Raw genomic sequence first — 26,504 nt, 5'->3', positions numbered from 1 at the left:
GCTCTGAATTCAGAAGCATGCAAGCACAACACAGTCAAACATTATGCAAAGAAGTTGTGAAAAGCTAGCAAGAAACTTGGGGAAAAGTGAGAAAAGGAAGCAAGTTGTGGCAGTTGGGGTTCCTTTTCAAAGTGAGCCAGAAGGAGACTGTTTTCTGTGGCTCACTGACTTTAAGCTTGCTTAAGCTTACCGATTAGTATAGGAAAGTTTGAGTCAGAAGCCTTTGGGACTTTTGGGCTGGTAAAGTGTAAGAACAGGCAAGTGTAAATAAAGGGCGTGGTGAGTCAGATGAAGGCAGGGTCCAGCTGCGGGCACCTGGGAGCTGCCAGCAAGGCTGCAGGAGTGGGCTAAAGCATGTTGGCGCAGATGGTAGGCCAAGATGGTACACTGAAGAGAGTTAGTGCCTTGGGTTCCCGCAGTGCCAGGCCCCCTGCTGCGAGTGCATCCCTGTTAGTGCAGCCTGGCGGAGTTGCATGTTCTGCAGAAAGCCTGCTGAACATAAGATGTTGCAACAAAATCTACGTCCTGCATTTTTCCCTTTTATTCATGAGCTGCACAGTTGCAGATTTGAGCAAGATGTCTGGAGACTCTGCTGAAAATTCTAGCGCAGGATGACCTAGCAAAGACTGTAAGCCTCTAACAAGACTCTCCAGGATTGTGTCAGTTCTGGCTGAGTGCTACACATAGCAGCAAATGGACTCCCTCCTTCATTTCTGAAGTTTTCCTTTGACCTTTCATTATGACGGACTTTTCTAATCTGTTCTGGGAGATATTAGTGGAACACAGTCATGTCCACTCAAGAGGAAAGGCAGATCAATGCCAAGTATGCTGCGTCCTTGCTGAAACAGTTGAACCTGTTTTACCAACAGCAGTTGTTTAGTGACATAGTGTTAATTGTTGAGGGCATGGAGTTCCCTCGTCATAAAATGGTTCTTGTGACACGTGGCTTCTGTTTCAGGGCCATGTTCATGAGTAGACTAAGGGAAAGCAGGCAGAGGCACGTCAGCCTGAGGAATGTGGGTGTGGCAGCTAATGCACACATGGGGAACTTGGCAGAAAATGACAGCACTGTAGAGCAGCTCCAGCAAACAGCTTGCTTCCTACAGGTAGAAGATGTATCATAGCGTTGTCGGGAATATTTAATTAAGAAATGAATGCAGAGAGCTGTGTTCAGTTGTTGATGAGTTTTGCTGATCTCTTTGGATGTGAGGAGCTAAAGCAGAGTGCTGAAAGAATGGTAGAGCAAGAGTTCACTGCTGTGTCCACCAGAAGCCTTCACACAGCTGCCCCACGACCTCCTGATAGACATTCTCAGCCATGGCAACTGCCCCCCGACCTCCTGATGGACATTCTCAGAAGTGGCAATTGCCCCATGACCTCCTGATGGACATTCTCAGAAGTGGCAATTGCCCCATGACCTCCTGATGGACATTCTCAGAAGTGGCCATCTAAATGCAGAAAAGGAAGAAACAGCTCAAGCTGCTGTGACTGGAGTACGACACAGAATCATGGTCCCAGTATTTGTCTTCATTTTAGCCAAATCAGAATTGATGCACTTTCAGAAGTCACACAGAGTTCAATGCACTGCCCATCAAAATCCCAGAAAAATTCTTCAAAGACCTCGAAAGAACAGTACTCAAATTCATATGGAAAAGCAAAAAACCTAGGATAGCCGAAACAATCCTGTACAATAACAGAACTTCTGGAGGCATCACAATCCCTGACTTCAAACTCTACTACAGAGCTACAATACTCTGAAAACAGCCTGGTATTGGCATAGGAACAGACAGGAGGACCAATAGAACTGAATAAAAGACCCAGATATCAATCCACATGTAGCAGGAGCTGCGGGCTGTGTTCCTGCCGCCCTAGCTCTTGCCCGCCTGACTAGCTTATGCCCCGAAATAATAACACACAACTGTATTCTTTTAAACACTACCTGGCCCATTATATCTAGCCTCTTCTCGGCTAACTCTCACACCTGGACTAGCACATTTCTAATAATGTGTGTAGCACCCCAAAGTGCGCTTACCAGGAAGATACCAGCCTGTCTGTCCTGGCAGCTTGCTTCATCCTGTCTAGCTCTGAGAGGAGCTGCATGATTTCTGAGCTCACTTCCTCTTCCTCCCAGCATTCTGTTCTGTTTACTCCTCCGTCCTATGTTTTAACCTATGAGGCCAAGCGGTTTCTTTATTACTTAACCAATGACCTTCCTCCATCATCCACACATCTTCGAACACATGATTTTTGACAAAGAAGCAAAAAATATCAAATGGATAAAAGAAAGCACATTTAAAAAGTGGTGCTGGCATAACTGGATATCAACATGTAGAACAATGAAAATAGACCCATATCTATCACCATGCATAAAACTGAAGTCCAAATGGATCAAAGACCTCAACATAGAGCCAGCCACACTGAACCTTATAGAAGAGAAAATGGGAAATACACTTGAACGCACTGGTACAGGGAACCACCTCCTTAATATAACCCCAGCCGCACAGACAGAGAAACAATTAGTAAATGGGACCTCCTGAAACTGAAAAGCTTCTGTAAAGCAAAGGACATGGTCAACAAGACAAAACAAAATGGGAAAAGATTTTCACTTACCCCACATCAGACAGGTCTGATCTCCAAAATATACAAAGAATTCAAGAAATTAAACACCAAATGATCACATAATCCAATAAAAAAATGGATACAGACCTAAACAGAGAACTCTCAATAGAGTAATCTAAAATGGCTGAAAGACACTTAAGGAAATGTTCAACATCCTTAGTTTTCAGAGAAATGCAAATCAAAACAACTCTGAGATTCCATCTTATACCTGTAAGAATGGCCAAGATCAAAAACACTGATGACTACTTATGCTGGAGAGGTTGTGGAGAAAATGGAACACTTCTGCATTGCTGGTGGGAATGCAAGCTGGTACAACCCCTTTGGATGTCAGTGTGGCAATTACTCAGAAAATTAGGACACAAGCTTACTCAAGACCCAGCAATACCACTTTTGGGTATATATCCAAAAGAAGCTCAATCGTGCCACAAGGACATGTGCTCAACTATGTTCATAGCAACATTGTTTGTCATAGCCAAAACCTGGAAACAACCTAAATGCCCCTCGACTGAACATGGATAAGGAAAATGTGGTACATTTACATAATGGAGTACTACACAGCAGAAAAAATAACAACAGCTTGAATTTTGCAGGAAAAGGGATGATTCTAGAAAACATTTTGAGTGAGGTAACCTAGACACAGAAAGACAATTATTACATATACTCACTCATAGGTAGTTTTTAAACATAAAGCAAAGAAAGCCAGCCTACAAACCACAATCCCAGAGAACTTAGACAACAATGAGGACACTAAAAGAGACTTACATAGATCTAATCTACATGGGAAGTAGAATGTAGAAAAAGAAAAGATCTCCTGAGTAAATTGAGAGCATAGGAACCTTGGGGCAGGGTTAAAGGGGGGAGGGGAGAGGCAGGAAGGGGAGCAGACAAAATTAAAAAAAAAGAAGTTACACAAAGAGCTTGGTTCTAAGGGCAACAAGCCTGCTGTGGCTCAAGGTCTTTATAAGTGCATGGCCAAGGTTTTCAAGCCGACTTTGGATGAGTAAGGAGATGATGGTTTTCATTGAAGCATCATCAGAAAAGCCTTGTAGTCTTTACTCTTCTGTCTGTTATAGCCCTCAGGCAGAAAAGGTTTCCAAGTTATGCAGCCTGCCAGCTGATTTGCATAAGGTTGAGGCAATTGTAACCCGTGATAATGATATTCGCATAGCAGGGGGCCAGGTACCCCTGAAAAACACAAAAACAAATCACAGTAAAACAAGCAAACTGCAGACTGCCTTCAGAACTGTGTTGCTTTTACTGCTTTGATGCACAACAAAATGCCTGGTTTCCAAAGACACCAGTGCTCTTCCTCACGAAGCCACCCTAGCTTTGCTGTGAAGACTATATCTATGCAATTGGAGGAGATAGTGTTGGTGAACTTAATAGGAGGACTGTAGAAATATACGGCACTGAGTAGAGAGCAGCTGTTGTGGTTCATGACTGCATTTATGTGATGACATTGAACCTCAGGGACTGGTTACTTTCCGAGGTCTTACTCGTGGGTAGAGATGGCCGTGGGGCAGACTAGCAGATCTTTTGCTTCAGCTGAAGCTTTTGGCGATAAAATTTTCTCCATTAGAGGGTTGCATATTGCTACCAGTTCTGGCATAAGACTCCCCTCTGGCACTGTAGATGGGTCTTCAGTAACTGGAAACTTAGGATGTGAATAAAAATGAAAGGGAGATGGCAGCCAACATCCCTGCTGAAAGGTACTCTGATCCCTGTGTTAGAGCTGTTGTGATTTCAAATTCTCTTTCTGTGTTTATGCGAGAAACCCATTTAAATGAATGAACTAAATATGTCACCTGCCAGTATGATTTGGGACTTGATTGGTGGTCGCTGCGGCAGCACATATCTGAACGTGTACTGTGAGAGCTAGGGAGAGATTTCCGATGCACTGCGGGAAAATATCTATCCTGTCTTAAAAAATCTCCATGGAAGCCACCAGCTTACTTTTTTCCACCAGATGGAACTGAGGAGTTTGAACTGGATGGAGAAATGGTTGCACTTCCCCCTGTATAGGGGAGTTGAGGGGGTGCACATGCGGGATTAGTGATATCCTTTGATAAATGGGAGGATATAAAAGGACTAAGTATGAGTACATAACAATCTATCTCTGATACATTTTAATTTTATGGCTTAGTTAATATTTGCATCAGAACAATATATATCTGTGTGTTATACAGAAAGATATGCTTCTGTAATATGAAATAGGTTATTTGATAATTGAGAGACTTTGATGTGTATCATGTGAGCATAAGAGTCTGGATTATGTAACGTGTTAGCCCTGTGTATGTACAGTCCAGAATTCACTTTGTAAAGGAATTTCCTTTTGCTAGTGTGGTATACCAAAATTGTGCTGAGGTTATTTTAGTATATGTATTGATAATCTTGTACTTCTCAATTTCTGGAATATAGTTTTTCTAGCATAATTCAGCTGCACTTAACACTAATGTTCATGTCAGTCTAGAGACGTCTTTCCAATGCTGTACTGTTGCTGAGGAAGATCTCTGTGTCTGTGGCATCACAGGGAAGCTGTGACTCAGGACCAGTCTCACTCTTTTCCCAGGCGCATGCATTCCCTTCCCACTGCCTGTACTTGTCCATCTAGAATACAGGTTGTCCAGTCAGCTGGCCACTTTCCAGGTGTGGACCTGTAAGTGAGCTTGGAAATGAATTGCTAGTCCCTCATTGTGCTGGTCATTGTGTATCTTTAATCAGTAAATGTCTCCACTCTCTATTTTACATTAATGTTGGCTCATGCATATAACCACCTGCTGCCGATGTTGTTCTCCATCTTAAAAAGGTTTAGACTGAATTAACCAGGTCATTACATCTTAATTTAACAACGAGCATTACTGTACAGTGATTGTGTATAGGTATCTCTCAGGTGTTATTTTTTTAACCTGATGTGTGTATGTTTGAGGGGTGGGGTAGGAAGGTGAGCCATGCAGGAATTGTGTGCACCGAGTGTGCAGGAGAACAGACATTAGCGTTGCTCTGGCATTAATCCCAGGAAGCACGAGCAGCTGTGGGGCACCATCAATGCACCGTGAGCACAGGTGCCTCGTGACAAACATTGCTGGCGTGTTCAAATGCTCTGGCACTGTATTTTGAATGACATTAATTTATTAAATAAAGTGTATATAATCAGTTAAAAATTAACTAGGCAAGTGCAGGCTTGTGTCCAACTTGTTTCTTATGTTAAGAGTGTTTGTTTAGCTTGTCATCAGCTTGGGAAATGATTGAATGATTGTAAATGTTCCATTTTTTAGAATGATCCTTAAAACTGTTACAAATATTTACATAAAGGCTTCTATTTCTTTTTTCTTAAACCTTAAATGCAGGATTTCCTTTCCAGCATGAAGTATATAATAGGATGAGGGCACATCACTGTGTTGTATACTTCCTGGACAAACAGCTTCATAGTGACCGCACAAGTTTGCCTTTTTAAAAGAAAGACGTTAATTTCACATTAACATCTAATTAATCAACCTCCTGTTATTTAGACAGTGATTTTACTCTTGAATCTAAGATGATTTTGCCCAAGACAAGTTCACAAACATTCTCCCCAGTTTATAAAATTTCAGTGACTTTACAACATTGAACTTTGTGCTCAGGTTTACAATCCTGTTTTTAGCAGACATACAACAGGTTGTTTCAGTAGCACATGCTGGATTGAGTGACCTACCCTTTCCTGTCTAAAAGCTACTCATCTCTGTTAAATATCTGTTGACTATGAGTGTTTGATATCATTTCTGGAGCCTTTTTTTTTTATTGCTGAATTGTTCTAGTGTCTTTTGCTAGTACCAGACTGTCTTTGTTCCTGTTCTCATTAATCATGAGATTAGGCAGTGTGATCTCTCTGAATTCGATTCTTCTTCAGAATCATTTTTGGCTATTCTAGATTCTTTTTAAATTCATAAGTTTGATGCTATGATTTTTTTTCTGAAAGCACTCTCACACCCCACCCCCGGAAGTGAAACTGTGTTGCATATATAAACTTGTTCAGGATTTGTTGACATATAAGCAATAGTGAGTGTTTTATTTTATTATATAGCATTTACTTTTATTGTTGTGTTTTGAATAAAACTTGGGAGTCAGATAATAGAGTAAAAACTGTTGGGGATCTTCCCTGGACGGGCCCTCTCCATATCCTGCCCAAAGGAAACCTGCCAAGTAGCGGCTCCACACCTGAGGATATTTAAGGTCTGACCCATGGACTTCCCCATGTGGCTTGTCCTCTTTCCTGGACTACCCGGGTATGTTTTCCTCAGAATAAACTTGGGCTTAGTACTTTGTCCTGATCTGACTTATCGTATCAGCGGAGTTATTCACTACTGGGTTATTTGTACTTACCAGAAAACTTGATTGATCAGAGAAGCAATGGAGAAGCAACCAGTGAACTTCTCTCTTCTTTCCTTATCCAAATGGGCTCATGAATCTTTCTCAGTCCCTTCCTACTACTTCCAATGTCTCTCTATTTATATCTTTGCTCTTTCAAGACTTCAACTACTAATTCTGGTGTGCTAATTGCCTGCTACACCCCTGATTCAATGTTAAACTTTATTGGCAGTCTTGGAATGCCGGTGTGAACAAATATCCCGCAACAATTATGTGCCTTGATTTCTTTCCTTTTCTTATTTTTAAAAAATTATCCATATGGGTGTTTTATCTGCATAAATATCTGTGCATCACATGCATTCCTAGTGCCCACCAAAGTTAGGAAAGGGTGTCAGATTTCTGAAACTGGAATTCTAGATAATTGTAAGCTACTGTGTGGGTTCTGGAATCAAACCCATTTTCTGAAACTGGAATTCTAGATAATTGTAAGCTACTGTGTGGGTTCTGGAATCAAACCCAAGTTCTCTGCAAGAAAAGCTTAACCACTGAGCTGACTCTCCAGCCTTGTCCTGATTTATTCATAATTTTAAATGAGTTTTTGATTATGAACTTTTTTAGATTTATATTTATGGGTTTTGGCATTACTGTAAATGGTGTTGTTTTAGACATTAATTCCCATTGGACAGGAAAATGCAGCTAAATTCACCATGCTGACATTGTGTCATACATTTTTGTAGACTCATTTTTTTACATCCAGTAGTCTTATGTAGATTTGTTAAAATTTTTATGGTAGAACCATGTCATCTGAGATGAGAAACACTTCATCTGTTTTTAAGATGTGTAAACCTTCTTTCTTTCTTTTAGGACTGGAGTGGTAGGGAGGAGGGTGAGTGGGGGAGTGGGATGATGGGAGGAAGTGGAAAATTTCAATGGTATTATTTATAAAGCAATACAATTTTTTTAAAAAGCATCTTATTTTATGTATATGGCTCTTTTGCCTGCACATTTGTTCACCACATGAAGGCCTGGTGCCTATAGAGGGCGATGAGTCCCCTGGAACTGGAGTTGGCACAGTTGTGAGCTTTCTTGTGAGCACTGGGAATTGAACCTGTGTCCTCTGGAAGAGTAGCAAGTGAGTTAACTCCTGAGGGATTCTCTGGCCTCATGACCCTGTTTCTTTGCCCTGGCTGGACCTCCTGTGAAGTCATCCTGGAGTAGAGAGCAGAAATTTAACTCCTGCTCCTTACTGCTGGGAAATCATTCATAACTGCACCCTTGGGGATGAAGCAGACTGCAGTTGTATTTATTGTTTTGTGTTTAATTGATGAAAACATTTGTCGGGTTGAGGAAGTTGCTCTAATTCCTATTTTCATGTAATTTTGCTGTATATTGATGTTTCTATTTTCCTCTTTTCTTGGTGTGTTAATGGTCTAATTACACTGAGTTTTCCCTAATGTTTCTGCTACTCCTAACCAGAGCACTGTCTGGAGAGAAATCCAGCCACTTGTTGGTGTTGTCTTTCACTGTGATCTTCACTCCCTTAGGTTTCTGCTCTTTCATGATTCACCCTCAGTTCAGTAACCAGAAGACCCCTGGGAAGTTGTGTTTCTGGCATCTCTGGTCTTCTTTCCACCATGGCCATCCTTTATGGACCAGGGCCTTCTTTGAAAGGGGTTTGCAGCACTCTTTCAGACACTTGTAGGCAATTGTAAAGTGGGTGTTTGTGCTAAGTTTCTTTAATTTTCCTTAAGAAATTCTCCAAGTTGGCATTCTTATGTTTATATTTTACAGGTAAAAAGCTCCAAGAAAAATGTCTCAGAATTGTCTCCCCCGTGTCTCCTGCTAGCCTTTACTGCTGCTATGCAGTGATCATTGTCCTCACTGGAGCTGTGATTGCACTTTCTGTGGCTCTGGCATTGTCAGGTGAGTGACATTCTCCAGATCCTGCAGCATTCTGTCCACATCCACACTGTCAGTTACATTTTGTTGTAAGGAACATGGGCCTCATTTGCTCTGTCTGGCATGGCTAGCTTATACTCGAAATAATCACACAGAAATTGTATTAATTAAATCACTGCTTGGCCCATTATCTCCAGCCTCTTATTGGCTAACTTTTACATCTTCATTTAACCCATTTCCATTAATCTGTATCACCACGTTGGGGTGGCTTACTGGGAAAGATTCAGCATGTCTGACCTGGCAGCTCCATGGAGGCTCTCTCTTTCTACTTTCTTTCTCCCAGAATTCAGTTCTTTCTACTCCACCTACCTACATTCTGCCCTATCAAAAGGCCAAGGCAGTTTCTTTATTCAATCAATGAAAGCAACACATAAACAGAAGGACCTCATACACCAACTTACTGAGCACTGTGAGCCAGGCACTGTGGGAAGGGCTAAGAGAAAAGACACGGAAATTCCTGTTCTCTGGGAACTTGGGAAGAATTTTCAGAAAAGGCTGTGGTGTGCACAGGAGGCCAGACTCAGCATCCCTGGGAAGATGACATTTAGTAACCACTAGAGAGAGTTGCAGAATACATATATCTACCTGTTGGTATGATTCAATGAAGATGACGAAGAAGGAAAACCCAAAGGAGGAGCCTCAAGGAAGCTGCTGCAGCTAGGCGCAGTGAAGGCAGTGAAGAGTAATATGGTTGGGGAAGGCACAGAAAATCTCATCCCAACCATGACTCATGGTTTCCCTTAATGTCTTCTACCATGGTCTGATTACTAAATACAATGTTCCAGAAATATGTGATTTCCAAGGTTTTAGCTTTAGACAGTTCGAAGTAATGTGATAAAATCTTGTACATCTTTCCTGCCATAGCTGGAGTAAATGTTGCATGATATTGTTGTATAAAATCAACTTTGGGTAGTGGTGTGCACGCCTTTACTCCCAGCACTCGGGAGACAAAGGCAGGCCGATCTCTGTGAGTTTGAGGCCAACCTGGCCTCTCAGAGCTAGTTCCATGACAGATTCCAAAGCTACAGAGAAACCCTGTCTCGATAAACAAAATAAAATCAACTTTAACCACGTCAGTGAATAATACACAAGTCTAAACATGGAAAAAACTTGCCAGTAAGACTTAGTCATTGTAACCTATACTATCATGTATCTCTGCAAAGACTCGGATGAAAAGAAGTGGCTGCTGCCCTCAGTGCCTTTTGCATTTGTCCCTGTCATTAAAGCCTCGTGATTCTGATTATTGGAACAGGGAATATCAACAGCAAATCTATCTCCACCAAAAATAAGTGTGTGATGTCTAGTATTTAATATTTCTTATGAATTCATTTATGTCTAGGCTCAGTAGCCCTTCAAAGAGCCATGCAGTCATTTTTATGAGTTAAAGGAAGAAAAGGGCAAAGTTATGAAAGAAAAATATTTGTTGTTTTTCTAAGCAACCCTCTGAAAGTTTGCACATTCAGAGCTTACACACACACACACACACACACACACAATCACTCTATTATGATAGACTCACAAATGAACACATCATACTGCCCCATTAGCATAGCCACTCCAACACTGGCCAAGTCTCAAACCCTGTGAATCTCACTGAACTTCCACCCAGTTGGAAAAACCTTTCTGAAGCCATGGAGCTTTGGTTATGGTTTTAGACTTTCACTGTATCTTTATAGCTCTATTCATGGCTTATGTGCCCTTGCTCATCACCTTACATCAGCCTTCCTTGTTCTCCTGTCTACATGTTACACTGTGCCCTCACTCACAGATGTTCACACTGTGTATCCCAGGCTGGGACAAGCATATGAGGGAGTGCATGGGGTCTCTCTCCTTCTGAGCTTGTGTGACATTGTTTAATATTATCCTTTGTAGATCCCCCACTTTTTTTTACAAGTTTTATTTTTTTCTTTATTTCTGAATAACTTTCTATTTTATCCGTATATTACATTTTCATTATCTGTTCATCTTTGATGGGCTTCTTGGTCACGTTCTCTTGTTACTATTGTACACAGGGCTGCAGTAGACATGGATGTGCAGGTCTCTGTGTTATGATGTAGTGTTCTCTCACATATGCCCAGGAGTGGCATAGCTGAGTCACAAAAGGTCTGTTTGTAACTTTTTAAAGGAGCCTCCATACTGGATGTTTCAGTTTATACTCCCACCAGCAATAAATAAACGTCCCTATTTCTGCAGAGTTCTGACATCTGCAGTGAGATTTCTTGATAATTGCCATTCTGACAACCTCTAACGAGAGCCAGCATGTATTCATATGGATTTAATGTATGTGTACATGCTAACAAAATCTTCAATAGAAGTTTTGGTATAAAAAAACCTATTTGATCATGCCATGTTTATATGTTTGTATTTATCCATAGTTAAATCCAGAGAAGTGAGGAGTATTCTTTATTTTGTCATTACAAAAACAGGAAAGACAAAACAGGTCTCAATCAAAAATACCTATGCTACTTGCCCAAGAAACTGGATTGGATTTGGAAATAAATGTTTTTATTTTTCTGAAGACTTGGGAAACCAGACATTCAGCCAGAACTACTGCATTGCACTAGAGGCCCAACTAGCTCGATTTGACAACGAAGAGGACCTGGTAAGAAATGATCAAAATTGGTTTGTCGCTTCTTCTGCTGAGTATTTGCTGCCTTAAGATAGGGACCTTAAGGCTGCAGCATGAGGAAGGATTCTGCCCCAGGTATACAGGGGACTTGGGGAGCACATGTTAGTATGTGCCATTTGTGATAGTAAATATATTTGACTGAGAAACATGGTGGTGATGTAAGTCTTTGTTCGAGCTGGCAGGTATTGCAAACTTAAGGTGACAACTGTTAATAACTGTAAATACAGGCTTAACAAGGGACTTTCTCAGCCACAGAAGGAAGCTTGGTTGTTACTTTACTGTGGATTATGGATATAAAATATATCCACTGAGAACTGAGGATTATTTATTCTCCAAAGTCAATGACCGTCAGTTCAAACCTGCTGCCATGCCGAGAGGAGGCTGTAGTTTGGAGACACTGAATGGTATCTGATGTCGAGAGACACATATATTTGTTTTCTGTGTTTTATGACAGAATTTCCTGAAGAGATACATAGGTCCTTCTAACCACTGGATTGGCCTGCACAGAGAGTCATCACACCACCCTTGGATGTGGACAGACAACACCAAATATAATAACTTGTATGTTTTCAGACCTCTTTTCTTCTTCTGTGTTCATGTATTGTGATGTGTGTGTTGTGGCTATGAGAGAATAAAGGCTGAGTCATGTGAAGCTAACTGTACTGGTATGAGAGAAAAATAAACCCTTGGACTGGAGGTGTGCCTTGGCGTTGGTTGTGTGTTAATGCAACAGCCAGTCCCCAGTAATCCACATCCCAGCAAATTTACATCTTTCGGAGTCACCTAGTGTTATTTCACTCCAAATCTTTAGCTTGATGATGGCATCTGGGGTAGATGCTGTCTGCTCTCAGCACTTGGAAATCTCTCCTTGCTGATAACTACCCCTGTGGGATGCAGACAGAACTGCTGATGGCCACTAAGGGCTCTGAAACCCCAAGAAGTCACTGCACAACTGCTGGACAGGACTTGTCAGACAGCTGTGTGCACAGTTGCACCTGACACAAGAGTAGAGACTCCAGGAGCATTGGGAACCTTCTCTAAAGTCTCATCATCAAAGAGCACCCAGCATAGCCATTTTGAACAGACCCATTTCTCTGGAACAGTGAATGTCTATCATTAAAAAACCTTTAGCAATTTACTAAGTTTATTTTCTCCCCCTTTCATACATGTGAGAAATTCTTCAAGATAGAATTAAAAACGACCCTTGTGATGCTACCCATGGCTGAATGAAGTTCATGTGGACATGGCAGAGAGCACCAGTCAAATGCTTTGTATACACAGTACAGGGTCCAACGTGGATGAGTGACAAAGGTGTGGTCACCAAATGGAACCCCGACAATGCAAAAGTCCCTGGGTGTAACACTAGTGCTGGTGATTCCTCATGGACTCTGCCTTTCTGTGATTTGTTCTATAAACAAGCAGGGGGCACGAGTGAGACATCATTGCTGGAGGGAATGCAGTGGCCGGCCTTGCAGATATTTGTTTGTTTTTTGTTTTAGGTTTCCCACCAGAGGAGAAGGAGATCATGCCTACCTGAGTGATAGAGGGATCAGCAGTGGCAGGAACTACATACGCAGGAGGTGGATTTGTAGCAAGCCCTACAGCTATGCCATACAGTGTCCAGGAGTCTCACAGCTTGTGTAGAGACTGTGTCAAAGTGATCATGAGAGATCTGTAACATGATATCTACAATTACAGCTTCATTTCTTTAACTTCTGAAGTTATCAAAATTAACTCACAATTTTTGCTGACATCAGAGATAAAAACTATTATACAGGACTATACTTATGGGTACTTGGGAGACTATGGATTATTTTAATTTAAATAAGTGTTTATATTGGTTTGTACTCACATCATAAACCTGAATTACAATCACATCATTCATTAAAATAACATTTCTCTGTGTTTTATTCATAGTTTTTTTAGTGCCCCCTTTGTTTCAACACATTCTTTTTCAGATTTTATTTCACTATTTCTCAAATATGTAAATACTTTTAATATTGAAATTACTTTGTGTTTCGCAGTTTTAATTATCTTATTTACAGTACATGTTAATCCAAAGACTGGGGGAGAAATATCACTGACCCAAATCTTCATGACCAAATTAATCAATTAAAGCAGGCTTAGTTATTTGTGTACATGGACTACCTCCCCTGAGGTGGGTTTGAGAGGTCAGCATAGGAGGTGAGGGAGACAAGATTTTTATAAAGCTCAGGGTAGGGAGTTTCTAAGTGGTGGACTTGACAGGTGGGGTTACAGGAGCAGAACATAAATTACACAAGAGTCCAACACAGGCTCCTGAATGAGAGACATGGCTGAAAAAAGGGGCATATCAAGATAGTCATTAGCAACAGGGAGTCAAAAGGTGGTACATAGGTGGTCATGTAACCTTGTAAAACAAAGGTAGGGTTACAAGATGGTTATAAACAACATTTGGAAACATAGACAAGATTGCCATTCCTGGAACAGACAGTACAGAACCATTTGTAGCTAGGCTAACAGGTGGGAATAGTCCAATCCATGAAGAGAGGTTTAATCATAAACACGTGTGAACCTATTTTGTCTTTGCTATAAGATGGCTTTTAAGCCTAAGATGGAGGCAGGATGGTTCTTCCTACACGTCATCCCATGTCTCAATTCCCACTCTTATCTGTGATTCCATTTCTCTGATAGACAAAGAGTTTCATGTGCTTCCTGAGTGGCTGTTCTACTCCAATGGGTGAAGGTAACAAGCCACCTGACAAGTGGGATCCGGTTATAAGTGGGCTTATTGGGAACAGCCGAGGATTGAGAACAGAAATTCTTACTCTTTAGTTTCAATTTCTGTCTTCCTGTAGCTGAGAGGTCAGTGCTGCAGAGACTGCCAAGTCTTCCTTGTGCCTGCTGAAGTCAGAGTCATCACAGCAGAGCTCCTGCAGGAGGAATGAATAGGTGTGCATTTAATGCAATCTGAATCAAACTGAAAGAGCAAGAGGAGCTTCACAGAGGAATCACAGAGGAGCTGAAGCTTATGAAAGTTAGTTTGTCACAGTGGATCTCTCCCTGCAGTAGAGGAGATGCTTGGGGGCCTCTCTTATATTAATAACTCTTTTGGAATATGTCATGCTTAAGTATAACCAGGCAAGAGAAATGAACAGCAAATTAATTATGAGGCCCGAGTCATAGTTTTTATTCGGTCAGTGAATAAAGTGAGATCATGACCATTTCTAGGTAGGTTTGAGGGGAAGGTTTTATTGTAGCTATGAGGAAGAGCATCCAGAGGCATCTGGAAGAGTCCACAGGAGGGAGAGCAAGGAGTAGACTAAACCTGAACTTGGGAGAATAAAGAGCAGAGGAGAGTGAGAGAGGAGGACCAAGAGAGGAAGATAAAGAGAGAGCATGGCCAAAATGGCAGGGTTATGTAGGAATGAGAGGCTGGGAAAGGGAAGCCAATGAGCTGGAGTTTAGAGTAGGGGCCAGGGAGAGAGGAGCTGAGAGAAGTCACAGGTCCTGAGTGAGCCTGGAGGCCAGCATGCATTGTGGGATGGTTGTAGCATGGAAGTCTGTCATTTGTCCTGAGTTTCTTCTGGAACTGAGAGTTCGTTTTTTTGAGTTGGGGTTTTCTTTGTTTTTTTTGTTGTTGTTGTTTGTTTGTTTTTGTTTTTTTGTTGTTGTTTGTTTGTTTTTGTTTTGTTTTGTATTTTGTTTTGTTTGCAGTGTGTGTGTGTGTGTGCGTATGTGTGTGTTTAGTTTGTGTTTTTGTGTGGGTGTGTTTTGCTTTCTAGTCCACTCTTTCTGGTAATATGCCCTCTGGTGACTTACAGAAAGTTACTGTGGACTATGCCCCTTATGTCCCAGAACAAAGGAAACTCTAACAGCACAGCTCTCAATGTACACAGCTAAGGAAGTTCCCTGTGGGGCTGGAGCCTGGGGTTTGCAGATCCAGTGTGGTTCAAAGGGAAGGTGGGGAGGGAAGGTGCAGTGGAGGCTGAACCCCACTCCAGCAATTTCTCTGGCATTTTTGGTTTGTGGTAAATTATGGAAAGGAAGGATCTTGTGGGATTTCTGTTTCAGTCTACAGAAAGGAAACTGTCTTTTGGATTTTGAAAACAGTCTGCTTTATTCTTTTATTTTATTTGTTCCCACTGTCCTTACTTTAATTTTCTTTGCTCACTTGCTTGTTTTAGTAAAGACTAATGAGTATCCTGGAAAACAGTGCTCATACAATGCAAAGAGTCAAGATCGTGAGGAATGTGTATGATTTTCATGTAAGCAAATATTCTGTAGCTGCTACCATGTTCTTTTATTCCTCTTTCCAAAACTCCTAGTTCTGTGAGAGAAGCCAGTGCTGACAAAATATATCATACCATTTTATCTAGTGTGCATATATTTAAGATTCTCCTTTATAAATACTTTGAATTTAATTCTAAAGAAATAGTAAGGACAGCAAGTGAGAACAGCTCCATATGCGGGTAAAGAAACAAGTAACTTTCACAGAGAAACAGCCTTCAGGGTTTTTACTGGGGACATTGATAGTAAGAGTGGTGCATTACCTGATTAAAGATGAGAGACGCTGTGAGAATTCTAATGCACTGAATACAAAGGACGTCTTTGTTTAATGTATAACTGGAAGGAAGGAGGGAAGACAAAGAGAAGCCTGTTAAGTCAAACACATATATTCAACCATGAGGAGCAATGAGAGTTACATGACAGCAAGCAGCAAGGTGGGGGGGGGGGCGGGTCCAGAGAAAAAGTGAATAAATCTGGCTTTGGCCAGCATCTTAACGAGACAGAATCAGAGCATGGAGAAGCTCAGATCTTCTGATTTAGCACTCAGAAAAGCCAGCGACCTTCACAGACTGCTTGGTGCAGCTCCACAGGTGACCAGAGAGTGGAGTTCCAGGGAAGGAAAAGCACATTATCTCAGTAGAGAAAGACTGTCTCCTGCAGCCTCTTTAGCAGGGCTTTAGGTGGATCAGCCTTGTTGAGGTTGGGCTCTTGGTCACATGATTGTCAGGTGCAGCAGGGCTTGCTGTTTGCATGCTTGCTTTCCTCATTCTAGGAGGTCCATCCCTACACTGGCATTAGAGCAGTGTTTCTCAACCCGTGGGTCTCTACTCCTTTGGGGGTCACATATCAGATATCTTGCTTATTGGATATTTACATTATGATTCATAACAGTAGCAAAATTACAGTTACGAAGTAGTACAGTTACAAAGTAGTAAAATGTAAAGAATTTTAGGATTGGGGTCACTACAACTTGAGAAACTGTATTAAAGGCGCACAGCTTTAAGAAGGTTGAGAACCACTGCATTAGAGCCTACTTCTTTGGGATTCCAGCATCTCCAGAAGACCATCTGAGACATCCAGTCTCATAGACTGGGCAACTTCTGGATTCTTGGAATTTGTGCTCATAGGCAGACATTGCTGGACTAGCTGGATCACAGCCTGCAAATCATTCGATTCATTCTATAAGTTCTGTTGCTGTAGAGAACCCTGACAAATACAGTGACATATGGTGAGAAGGAAGTGCAGCATGCAGGCAAAGGGCCTGTGAGTCATGAAAAATGTTATGGAGAAATTAGTTTTTCTGTCTCACCTCTGCCATAGGTTTTTCTTATTTAGTGCTGAGTAAATTCATAAACATGCAAATGACAGTGATATTATAAAGCCATAACCAAAGCTCCATGACTTCAGAATGGCTGTTTCAAGTGTGTAAGTGCAATGAGATACATAGGTTTGGGACTTGCTGAGTGTTTGAGGCTAGTGGAATGTGCCAAAGTTGTTTTTGTTTTTAAAAAGTCTCTGCTCACTCAGCTTGTGACTATTCTAGACTTATATTCCTGAGAGTGTGTTACCTTGTCCAAGTCTGTGTGGCTCAATAAAATCTTCAAGTTTGTAAAGTGCTCATTTTGGCTTCCTCGTCTAGTTGAGAGTACCCCGTTTGCAACAGAATGAGGAGTCTGTGACCTCCCACTTGGGCTCCTTGGCACATGCATTTTGAAAGTGGTCAGTGCAGTCCAAGACAAGATCTGAGGAGATACTGAATGGGAAAAGATTTGTTCAAGGTGAGAACAGCCGTGTTGGGGCCACAGCATTCCTCTTGGATACAAAGGTGTGGGTCCAGTCCCTCACCTGAGGGGCTTCTGCATAAAGGGCTGTGCTTCTGGCCTTAACCCAGCTCTTCCCTGTGAGAAAGAGAAAGCCCTCTCTGTGGACACAGACAATTGCTATTCACTTGTCATAACCCAGGACCATGAGACCCTCTATAGAGAGAGGGGGTTCCACAACTCTCACTGAGAAAAAATAAAAACAACATTTACAAAAATGTCCTGGCCGTGTTAGAGGCCACATGTTTGCCAAGAGATTTAGCCATTGTGAACTGTAAAATGCCTCAAATGGGAATCCCCAGAGTTACAGGGAACAAAGCAGCAAATGTGCCTGCCCGGACAGTCTAAAAGCACAGACGCCTCTCCAGATCTTGGTTACCCTGCCTGAACCTTAATTTCTCTAGAGCCCAATGTGTACACAAAGAGACCAAGTGGACAAAAAGAAAAGACACTCAACAGGAGACAAGTGGATGGTGTTTCTTTCTGAATGAAGGACCTGTACTCCCTGCCTTTATCAGAGGACAGATGATAACCAGACTCTACCCGGATACCCATCTGTGGGCATCTATAACTGCTGAATGCCTCAGGTCCAGATATTATTCCCAGATTGTGGTCTCTCCTCTCCTGGTGTCCAACAACAGCCTGGTCTTCCTTGCCAATGTTTCCCTATATCTGGCTAAGGTCCTAAATGTCAACTGGAAACCACGTTGTATATATAGGACACAAAGCTGAGGGAAGACAGGAATGATAAATAGAAAAGAAACCTTTTCTATGCATGTCCTTGAGACTGGTGAATACTGGACCAATTCTGTGCCTTTTTCTCTCCTAAGGGAGAGATGCATTTTGTATTATGAAGCTCCTAAAACAGAAATAACTAATCATTCCTTTCCTATGTCCATGCATGTCCTGCGACAGTCACAGGGACTATTTATCAGACAGTTTAAGAGGTTGTATGTTTGCCGGGAGCCTGACCACAAGTTCCAGCATGGAAACCTTGTGTGGGTAAAGAGATCCTGACACGGGTCCTTGAGCAAATAAGGAAAGTCTCATACCCTGTGGTCCTCACACTGCTACAGCATCACTGGTGCCCCCTGTGCACACAGCACACCCAGCATAGGTAGACTACACATCATAAGGACAGAGGGGTCATCAGCAGGTCCTCTGACTCCCTAAAGACAGGACTGATATGGGTCCTATAACTATGGTTGTTCTATTTTCTACCTTTGTTTCCAGTGAAATGGCCCCAATTCTCCTTAAGTCAGAAACTTATTTATAGGGATTAAGAATGACTACAACCAGGTAATTCATAGACAGTCTATCCACTGAGACCCAGCCACCCACTGTCCCGATAGATTTCTGTAAAATATTTTACCTAGATGCTATTGGGGGATGGTTTTCTTTGTCATGAAGAACGGCGACTTCTCCGGGACTGTGGGTCCACTGGTGAAGAAAAAGGGCCATGATCTATCCAGTACCCTGCCTGCCTGACTCCACCCCTCAGCCCTAAGATCCCCAAAGCCAGGAAAATACATCTTGCTTGATGACACTGTGAAACTGAATCCTCCTGGGAGCACACTAGTCCCTTCATAGTCCTAGAAAGAAAATTGTTGTGGATTAATATTATTATTATTTTATTATTTTTTGGGTGTAGCTTTTCTGTATTTGGAAATGTTCTCTTCAATGCTTGTATTGTTGTTTTAAACCAAAATCAACATGAAGCTTTCATTCACAAGTGAACAGTCTCCACTGAGGCTTGTGGCTTGAATCTGTAGCCTCATGGACATAAACAATTCCTTCTGAACAAGGGGTCAGAGAGTTGGATGTCAAAGTTAAAGTTCATGATCTCTCTGAGCATGCCAAATGTCTGACATTGGTAAACCACTGGACATGAGCCCGACAATGATTGAACACATGAATGAGCTTGTGGGTGATGACTCAACTCATGTGAGCCTGACTTCGGATATTATTCTGTAACAAAATCATCTTAGACGCTGAAGCCTTGAACCCTTTGCTGACGTTTCCACCACAGTCTTCACAAGAAACATGTCTCCCTCTGTTAACAGCACAACCTGAGTGTTTCATAGATCAAGGTAGACATATGGGTTCCTTTCTGGAGTCTTCTGTAGCATGAGTGGGCAGCTCTTGTGAAGAGTCTGGAGAGGAAGCCCTGCAGGTGCCTTCCCATGGTCAATGGCTCCAGGGAGCTCTGGCTGTAGTCCCTTAGCTACAGCAGTAACTCTTTGGCTACTGGGCCTCGTAGAATATTATTCTAATTAGGCAAAGATGCATTACATTTGTTTATGCTGCAGAACATTACTTTAGCTGAGTAAAGGTGAGAAACTTTTGTTTATGCTGCATTTGTTTAACTATGAAAAGATGTGGTGCATTTGTTTCATGTTGCCTGCCTATGGCACCTGATTGTTCTAAGCAAGAGCTGAAGGGCAATTAGCTAGGCAGAGAAAGGACAGGCAGGGCTGGCAGACAGAGAGAACAAATAGGAGGAGAAATCTAGGCTGAGCAGAAGGAAGACTAAGAGGAAGAATAAGATAAGAGAACGAGAGACAACCCCAGGGCAAGAAGCCAGTCACCTCCACCCAGTCAGACACAGGAGCAGTGAAAGATAGGTGTAACAATAGACAATGTCAAAAAGTTCCAAGGCAAAATGTAGATAAAGAGAAACAGCTGAATTTAAGTTAAAAGAGCCTACCCAGAAACAAGCCTAAGTTATGCCAAACATTTATAATTAATAAAAAACTCTCAGTGTCATGAATTGGGACCTGGTTGGTGGCCCAATAGAAAAAGTAGAGGAAACCATCATCATCCAGTCCACTGACCCAAACTGACACAACTTGGCACCACCAGAATACAAGCCTTCAGTGACGGCAAGCTTCCAAACTCCAATTTCGCTATTGGCAACTACAAACATAAAGGTTCAGTAGGCAACATAAGCCAGCCCCTCAGTGTTGAGGATGCTAGGAAGAATAAAACAGTTTCTTAACTGTCCCCAACTATACATAGGTCAGGATAAATAGCTATGTCTAGATCCCAACTCCACATATATGTTGAGAATGGAACAAATCAACAAGTTCTGTTTTCAAACCTAACAGCTGTAAATGGACCAAGTAATCTCACCGTGGGTGAATCTCAGGGGTATTGGTGCCTATTTAATGTCAGCAGGATACCCCCAGGAATTTCCCCTGTGCAGATTTATGTAAGCATACACATCAGGTCAATTCCAGGAATGGCAGCAAGTGTATTTCTAGGCCCAAAGACTACCTGGCTTTCTTATACTAATTTAGGACTTGATCAAGTTTATATCATCAGTATTGCCTGCGCTGGAGAACCCACTCTGTTGTGACCTTGCACATATTATAGCACAGGTGCTCATCTGTACTGGAGAAGGAGACAGGACCCGAGTCAGTCTTGGACTTGGACTTTGCTGTGTCCTGTGAGCCATCTCCATTTTCAATCCCCTGTAGGTAGGGACAGCCATCACAGCTTCCATTGAGTTGAAACTTCAGCCTGATTTATGTGGGATAAAACCTATCAGAAACTCAGTGTTCAGGGAGACATACACCTGGAATATTTTAAAAAATTTACTTCCCATTAGGAAGCACAGTAAGATTCCTTAAAGAGTGTTGTTTTTCAGAATTGAAGAGGATTGAACCCCATCTTTATGAAACAAGCAGATCTCTGTATGGCACTGGGAGAAACTTGATGTTTCTTATGCCAATCTGCTATTTAGATAAAGTTTAGCCATGGTTAGAAATAACATTCAGGAAAGATAAAAATCTAACAATTGGTACCAATCTATGTTCTCCTTGTCTACTTAAGGCCATGGCTGGGCAATTAATCCTTTTGCTCCCAACTCTCACTACATGACCCTGCTTGCTCAACTGCCTACTCAGCTATGGAAAACAGAATAAATTCTGAATAAACACATGGTTCTAAGGAGGCAAAATAACTCTCTGCACCCAGGTGAATCCATGATTTGATGAATGTCCAAAGATCCAGAGGATCTTTGAGGAATGTATGAGTTTCCCAGAATTTATCAGGTCACCATCCTTAGCTCAACAGACACCATGATGGAAGTATCTTTCAGGGTTTGGAACCCAACATGTAGGCAGCAATTCCTGACAAAATGAGAGCGTACAATCCATCAAAGTCCACAGTTCTGGGAAAGTCTCTAAATGGACCATCTTGGCTTTTGACTTCTGGAGTTTGTTTCTGGCTACCTGTTTCTGCTAAGTAATTAAGTGGGGTGTGTCAACCCAGTAGGTGAGGGTTTTTTTTTTTTTTGGTGAGTGTGTGTGTGTGTGTGTGTGCTCAATACCTCATCCTGAGGAAGACTTATTGCTATACCAGGGTCCTGAACACCCAGTCTAGTTGCTGGATGGCCAATAAAGACTTTTTGTTTGTTTGAACCCCTGTGTGAATGTTTTTCTCTGGTGAATACCTTACAATGCTTGGCAAATAGATGGGAAGAAATAATCAAACTCAGTGATGATAGCAATAAAGTAGAAACAAGCACAAAATCACTCAAAGAATCAGTGAAACTGAGTTGGTTCTTTGAGAAAATCAGTTTAAGATTCATAAGTCCTTACCCAAATTACCTAACCCATATACAGAGTTGATCCAAAGAAATGTAATTGGAGACTAATGGGGAATATAATAACAGACAGTATAGAGACCTAGTCTAATAAGTACATACTTTAAAACCCTGTAATACACCAAATTAGAAAACCTAAAATAAATGGATAAACTTGTTAATGCATATCACCTACAAAACTAAAATCAAGAGCAGACAAGCATTTAAACAGGTCTACAGTCCCTAGTGAAATAGAAGCAATAATAAAAACTATATCAGTTGATAAGACTGATGGCCAGATGGATTCAGAACAGAATTCTAGACAGACTTTAAAAGAATTAATGCCAACATTCCTCATATTATCCCACTAAATAGAGACAGAAGGAACCTTGCTTAATTCTTTTTATGAGGCTACAAGTATCCTGATGTTGGAGGAAGGCCTGTTCATAGGTTCCCAGCCACCCAGCTAGCTTAAACCTGAAATAAACACATAGAAACTGTATTAATTAAATCACTGCTTGTCCCATTAGCTCTAGCTTCTTATTGGCTAACTCTTACATATTAATTTAACCCATTTCTATGAATCTGTTTATCTCCACATGGCAGTGGCTTACTGGCAAATTTTCGGCATGTCTGATGCTGGCAGAGGCTCCATGACTTTCCCTGACTCCGTCCTTCTTTCTCTCATCATACAGCCTGCCTTTCTCCACCTAGGACTGTTCTTCCCTCAAAACAGTTCTTTATTAATTAACCAATAAAAGCAACACATATATAGGAGGACCTTCCACACTACCCTATCTAAACTGGATAAAGCTATCAAAAAAGGAGTCTTGCAGACCACGTTACCTTGTGAACATAGATGCAAAACAAAAAAGCTCAATAGAATACTTGCAAACAGAATCTCAAGAGCATCAAAAAGATCATAGGACATGATCAAATTGACTTCATCCTAAAGATGCAGGAACCATTCAGCATACAAGAATCAAAAAGTGCCATCTACCAGATACTCAGACTGAAAAGCAAAAACCATACAACCATCTCATTAGATGAAGAAAAGGCCTTTGATAAAATAGAACATCGTTTCATGGTAAAAGTCCTGGAGAGACTACGGATACATGAGACATATGTCAACACAGCAAAGGCAATTTATAGCTCGCCCACACCCAGCACCAAAGTGAATGGAGAGAAACTTGAGGAATCCACAGTAAAGTCATGAACAAGAGAAGGATGCCTGTCTGTCCATTCCTAGCTCATCTAGTACTTAAGCTCTTAGCTAGGACAATGAGGAGAACTGAGGTGATCAGGGGATACCAACAGGCAAGGAAGAAGTAAACACATCTTCAGTTGCAAATCATATGATAATATACACAAGTGATCTTAAAAATTCTACTAGGAAACCTGCACAGATAATGAACACTTTCAGCAGTAACATGACAAAAAAATAAACTCACATGGAAACGACACCTTTCATAAAAGCCTCAAAAAAATTAAAATATTTTGTGGCAACTCTAACCAAACAAGTGAAAAACTCATATGATAAAAATCTTTAAAAGACTGACAAATGAAATTGAAGAATATATCAGAAAATGGAAAGTTCCTGCATGCTCAGGTATTGGTAGGATTGATATTATGAAAATGGCTCTTCTTCATAAAGCAATCTACAGATTCGATGCACTCCCCGTCAAAATCCCAACACAATTCTGCTTAAGTCTTGAAAGGACAGTTCTCAGCTGTATATAACCTCCCCCCCACCCACCGCAAAAAAAAAAAAAAAAAACACAACACAATATAGCTAAAACAGACCTGAACAGAAAAAGAACTTCTGGAATTCTCACCATCTGAGATCTGAAATTATACTCCAGAGATATAGTAATAAGAACAGCATGGTACTGGCACAAAAACAGACACATTGATCATTAGCAGAGAACTGAAGATGGAGTTCTGAACAGGAAAAGAACTGCTGGACGTCTCACCATCTGCACAGTCTTTCAGACAACATGGCAGCCTGCAGAAATGGAAATGTTTTTACCAACCACATATGTGATATATTGCCAATATTTAAAATACGTGTTGGACTAAAAAACAGGACATCAAATAAACAATAACCCAATTTAAAAAGTGATGAATACACCTCACCAGTGATTTTTCAAAAGATGAACACAAATGGCTGAGAAAAACATAAAGAAATGGTCAATATCCTTAGTCATCAGGGTGATCCAAATAAAAACTACATTGAGATTTCATTGCATACAAGTCAGTTTGTCCAAGATAAATAAGCAAACCCAGCTCCTGCTGGTGAGGTTCTGAGATTGATACAGAGAGCATGCATGTTTGCACACACACACGTACTCAAACAGGAAATGGAAATAGACAGAGAGGTGGGGGGAAGTAGGAATGGAGGGTGGGAAGGAGAGAGAGGAGAAGGTGGGGAGACTGGAGACTTCCTTTCAAATATATAGGAATCACACAATGTGCCCACTGAGGTTGTTTCGGCTCTCTGCTTTGCCTCACAGGAAGATGGCAGGACCTAAAGCATTGTCTGCTTTGGTAGGAAAATCAAGGAAATTATACCCTGGTTCTTAAAACACCCAGCAGTGATACATTCCTACAGCCGAGTCATATAACCTGCACTCGTGGGCAAAGGGATATAGTGCTATATGGCTCGTCTTGTGTTCAGATGTTTAGTGCCCAGCAAAAGCCAAGTGGGGGAGGCTCCTTCTCTGCTGATGGATTCAGTCAGTGAGGGGGATTGGATCATGAGCACTCAGCCTCCACCTTGAATTAATCCACACATGGCTTCCTAATTTGGTAGCCCTGCTGTGAGGTGAGGTCAGTTCTGAGATGAGACTCAGCTGCTGGAAGATTCTGGAGCTGTGTCTACAACATCCTTGGTTTCACTGCTGTCACTCCACTGGGCAAGGACCAAGAGTGTTCACACCCTAGTGTTTGTGTTGAGATCTCTTCCCAGCCTTAGCTGGCCTCTTTCAGAGTCCTGCACTTAGAAGTCACTGAGAAATGTACCAGTGTCGTGGCCCCAGCAGTTTCCCGAGGATTGAGTTTTGAGACCTGTGATTCACCCCCGAGTAAGACCACCCCAGTGTGCAGCCTGCATCCCAGCACTGATGGGACAAGGGAAATAAAATGTCCCCATCTATAGACCAGGTTCTGGCTCCACTAATCCACTAGGGCGCATGTAGGAGGAGGTAAAGAAGAACACATGAATAATATACAGCGATGACATCTGAAGATAATATAGAGCCAGCATCCTAAAATTTTACCAAGAGATTGTTAGTTCCCTTTCTTGGGGAAGGGGAAAAAAAGAGGAGGCAGCCCTGAATTAACTCTATTTCATTTCAAGGTAATGGAAGAAAGATGTAAAGTCTGTCCGTGGTCCACACAGCCCCACAATTATTTTTGGTTTGCTGATCTTTGTATTGGTACAAACCTTGAGAATTCTAATCCTCTCCACTTCCTCCTTATGCTACTTTCACTTTTCTCCTTTGAATTGTAGGAGCCAGCCATGATAAGCTAAATATGAACAGATCACCCAAAAGAAATTCTTTACTTCCAACCATTATCACCTGCCAGAATAAGACTCAGCCATCAGTAAATTAATAGAGGCCTGAGTCTCAGTAGTTTACACTGAAGCAATACCTGGCTGCAAGAAGGACCAAAGGACCACAAACTGAGATTACCAGAGCACAGTCCAAAAACAGACCATCCAAAGGAAATGCCTAACTTTCTAACCCCTGTAGATAGGATTACCTACACTCACCAGAACACCCCTCAACAAAATGTCAACCAATCATGAGTCCTGAACCTCAGAAACCTCTGACCCCCACCTTTACTACTATAAAAACCCAACTCTAACTGAGCTCAGGACTCTCTGTTTATTCCAATACATTGGACATGCGGTGAGACAGAGTTTCCAACTTGCATAAAATAAAGGCTCTTTGCTTTTACATAAGGAACTCTGTCTTCTTTTTGACTTTTGGGGAACTTTGCGTATTTAGACATAAAACGAGTAAGAAAAGATCAAAAGATTATAAAAAAATTTTGGCCAAGAGGTGGTAGTGCAATCCTTTAATCTCAGTAGTTGGGGGGCAGAGGTAGGTGGACTTCTGTGAATTAGAGACCAGCCTCATCTATGGAGCGAGTTCCTGGACAGCCAGGGCTGTTAAACAGAGAAACCCTGTCTGGAAAAACAAAATAGAAAGAAAGGGAGAGGAAGAGAGGAGGAGAGGGAAAGAGGGAGAGAGGGAGAGAGGAGGGAAGG

General features: G+C 41.6%; 1 protein-coding gene, 1 long non-coding RNA gene and 1 pseudogene across 2 annotated transcripts in view; 2 read left to right on the top strand and 1 right to left on the bottom strand.

The window, feature by feature from the left end:
• LOC142855953 (C-type lectin domain family 2 member F-like) overlaps positions 1-26,504 on the top strand; it is a 49,475-nt gene that overhangs the window by 4,481 nt on the left and 18,490 nt on the right. Inside the window, exons 2-5 of the mRNA XM_075982629.1 lie at positions 8,755-8,886; positions 11,349-11,524; positions 12,006-12,112; positions 13,051-14,399. Of these exons, the coding sequence (XP_075838744.1) occupies positions 8,755-8,886; positions 11,349-11,524; positions 12,006-12,112; positions 13,051-13,195 (560 nt within the window). The 3' untranslated portion in view covers positions 13,196-14,399. The remainder of the gene's footprint in view (positions 1-8,754; positions 8,887-11,348; positions 11,525-12,005; positions 12,113-13,050; positions 14,400-26,504) is intronic.
• Positions 789-4,661, top strand: LOC142855947 (kelch repeat and BTB domain-containing protein 2-like; annotated as a pseudogene).
• Positions 13,489-19,579, bottom strand: LOC142855969 (uncharacterized). Its single transcript, XR_012911570.1, has 4 exons — positions 19,013-19,579; positions 17,389-17,573; positions 16,084-16,156; positions 13,489-14,463 (listed from the first exon to the last, which is right to left on the bottom strand). It is a non-coding gene; the product is annotated as an uncharacterized LOC142855969 (long non-coding RNA).

This window comes from Microtus pennsylvanicus, chromosome 8 (genome assembly GCF_037038515.1).
Source record: "Microtus pennsylvanicus isolate mMicPen1 chromosome 8, mMicPen1.hap1, whole genome shotgun sequence".
NCBI lineage: Eukaryota > Metazoa > Chordata > Mammalia > Rodentia > Cricetidae > Microtus > Microtus pennsylvanicus.
This window is presented reverse-complemented; position numbering and strand designations above follow the sequence as displayed.